Source organism: Crocuta crocuta, unplaced genomic scaffold, assembly GCF_008692635.1.
Source record: "Crocuta crocuta isolate KB4526 unplaced genomic scaffold, BGI_CrCroc_1.0 scaffold168, whole genome shotgun sequence".
Lineage (NCBI taxonomy): Eukaryota > Metazoa > Chordata > Mammalia > Carnivora > Hyaenidae > Crocuta > Crocuta crocuta.
In genome coordinates, this window is record NW_027532591.1 from 6,178,928 (window position 1) to 6,181,096 (window position 2,169).

The 2,169-nt window shown below is 41.2% G+C and overlaps 1 protein-coding gene across 1 annotated transcript in view; it reads left to right on the forward strand.

Moving 5' to 3' along the window:
* The window catches only part of LRRC42 (leucine rich repeat containing 42), a 21,532-nt gene extending 19,672 nt beyond the window's left edge, over positions 1 to 1,860 (forward strand). The window contains exon 7 of the mRNA XM_077779710.1: positions 1,362 to 1,860. Coding sequence (XP_077635836.1) covers positions 1,362 to 1,636 — 275 coding nt within the window. The 3' untranslated portion in view covers positions 1,637 to 1,860. The remainder of the gene's footprint in view (positions 1 to 1,361) is intronic.
* The last annotated feature ends 309 nt before the right edge of the window (positions 1,861 to 2,169 follow it).

Consider the following 2,169-nt stretch of genomic DNA (forward strand, 5'->3'; position numbering starts at 1 on the left):
AGGGGGGTGATGGGAATGGAGGAGGGCACTTATGGGGATGAGCACTGGGTGTTATTTGGAAACCAACTGGACAATAAACTATTTAAAAAAAATTTTTAATTTTTTAAAAAAATAAAAATTAAAAAAAAGCTGAATTGGATAAACAACATGTAATATTTCCATACAATGAATTCAGCATTTAGAAGGAAGGAAATTTTGACGTTTGTTATAACATGGATAGAATTTGAAGAAATCATGCTAAGTGAAAAAGCCAGTCAGAAAGAAACATGTTATATGATTCTTCTTATAAGAGGTTCCTAAAACAGTCAAGTTTATAGAAACAGAAAATAGAGGGGCGCCTGGGTGGCTTAGTCGGTTAAGCATCCAACTTTGGCTCAGGTCATGATCTCACAGCTCGTGGGTTCGAGCCCCGCATTGGGCTCTGTGCTGACAGCTCAGAGTCTGGAGCCTGCTTCAGATTCTGTGTCTCCTTCTCTCTGACCCTCCCTTGCTCACGCTGTCTCTCTCTCTCTGTCTCTCTCTCTTTCTCTCTCTCTCTCTCTCTCAGAAATAAATAAGACATTTAAAAATTTTTAAAAAAAGAAACAAAATAGAGTAATGGTTGTCAGGGACTGGGGGAGGAAAATAGGGAGTTATTGTTTAATAGGTATATCATTTCATTTTGCAAGATGATAAAGTTCTGAAGAAAGATGGCGGTGTTTGCACAACAGTGAATGTATGCAATGCCACAGAGCTATACACTTAAAAATTATAAAAGTGGTAAATTGATGTTACGTACATTTAACCATAAGTTTTTTAAAAAGTTAAGCAATGAAATCAAAATGAAGAAAAAATAAAGGTAGCAAAGTAAGAATTCAGGGCATACCAAAAACTATAGAATAAGGTGGTATCGTTAGCTAGAGTGTGCCACAAATTTAGCTCTTTTTAAAAGACAAAGTCCAGATTTTGAAGAATAAATGGTAACATTTTTTGAGCTTTTACTCAGTGCCAAACATTAAGCTGGGCACTTTATATGTTATCTCATCTGTCTTCACATCACCCTCCTGAAATAGGATTTATATCCTTATAAAGCTGAGAAAACAGAATCCCTGAGACGCTACTTGCCCAAGGCCACTTATCCAGGAAGTGGCAGAGCTGGGATATGAACCCAAATCTGTCGTGCTCCCGCGTGAGTATGCGCCTCCACCCTGTGCCAGTGCACACGCCACAGTTCCTCTTTAGGGCATTCAAAAGAGAATAAAATTAACCCCGACCTCTGCCCCTTAGGGCCTCTGTTGCTTTCTTTGGATCATCTCTCTGGACTTGGGCATTAGCACGCCAGCGTAGTCGACTCACTGCCCCTCCCTCTGTCGCCCTCACAGACGGCAAGCGGGCTCGAACAGAAGCCCCTGTGAAGTGTGCCCTGGCAGACACCCACATGAACTCTTCTGAGAAACTCCAGTTCTATAAAGAGAAAGCCCCAGACTGCCATGGGCCATTATTGAAGCGTGAAGCCGTCTCAAGCCAGGAGTCAAAGAAGAGCAAGAAGAGAGCTTTTGAAGAGCCAGAGAAGGAACAGAGCAACTCTTCACAGTCTTCAAAGCAGAAATATGTGTGTCTTGCTGTGGAAGACTGGGACTTGTTAAATTCCTACTGATCAGTAGAGAGGAGTTGCCCTCTTTCCGTCTACGCTTATGTATGAGGAAAGGGGGCTGATGGTGTTTTCCTTTTTGTTTGACTTTACCTCTGGCATTAGCATAGCAAGTGGATATTTCTACTTTTGTGGTGGGGGAGGGGAATGCTATGGAAGTATGTAATAATTTCTAATGTATATTTTCAATACATAGTAATTTTTTCAAATAAACGTTTTTGCTGTCCTTACGTTCTGCTTGCGAAATGTAGACTGGAGCCACAGGAAACACTACTTTGGTTTGGGATAGGAGGCCAAGTAAATTAACAAGGCAGCTTAGCATGATTTGTTACTACAAGGTGACCCAGCCAGGAGGGGGAGTGTGTGTAGCATTACTGAATGTCTATGTACCATGCCCTGTCCTCACAGCAACAATGGAAGATAGGTACTAGCCTCACTTTAGAGTTCAGAAAAGTCAGCATCATAGCCAAACTATGGAGAGAGCCCAAATGTCCATTTACTGATGAATGGATAAAGATGTGGTATGTATATATACACAT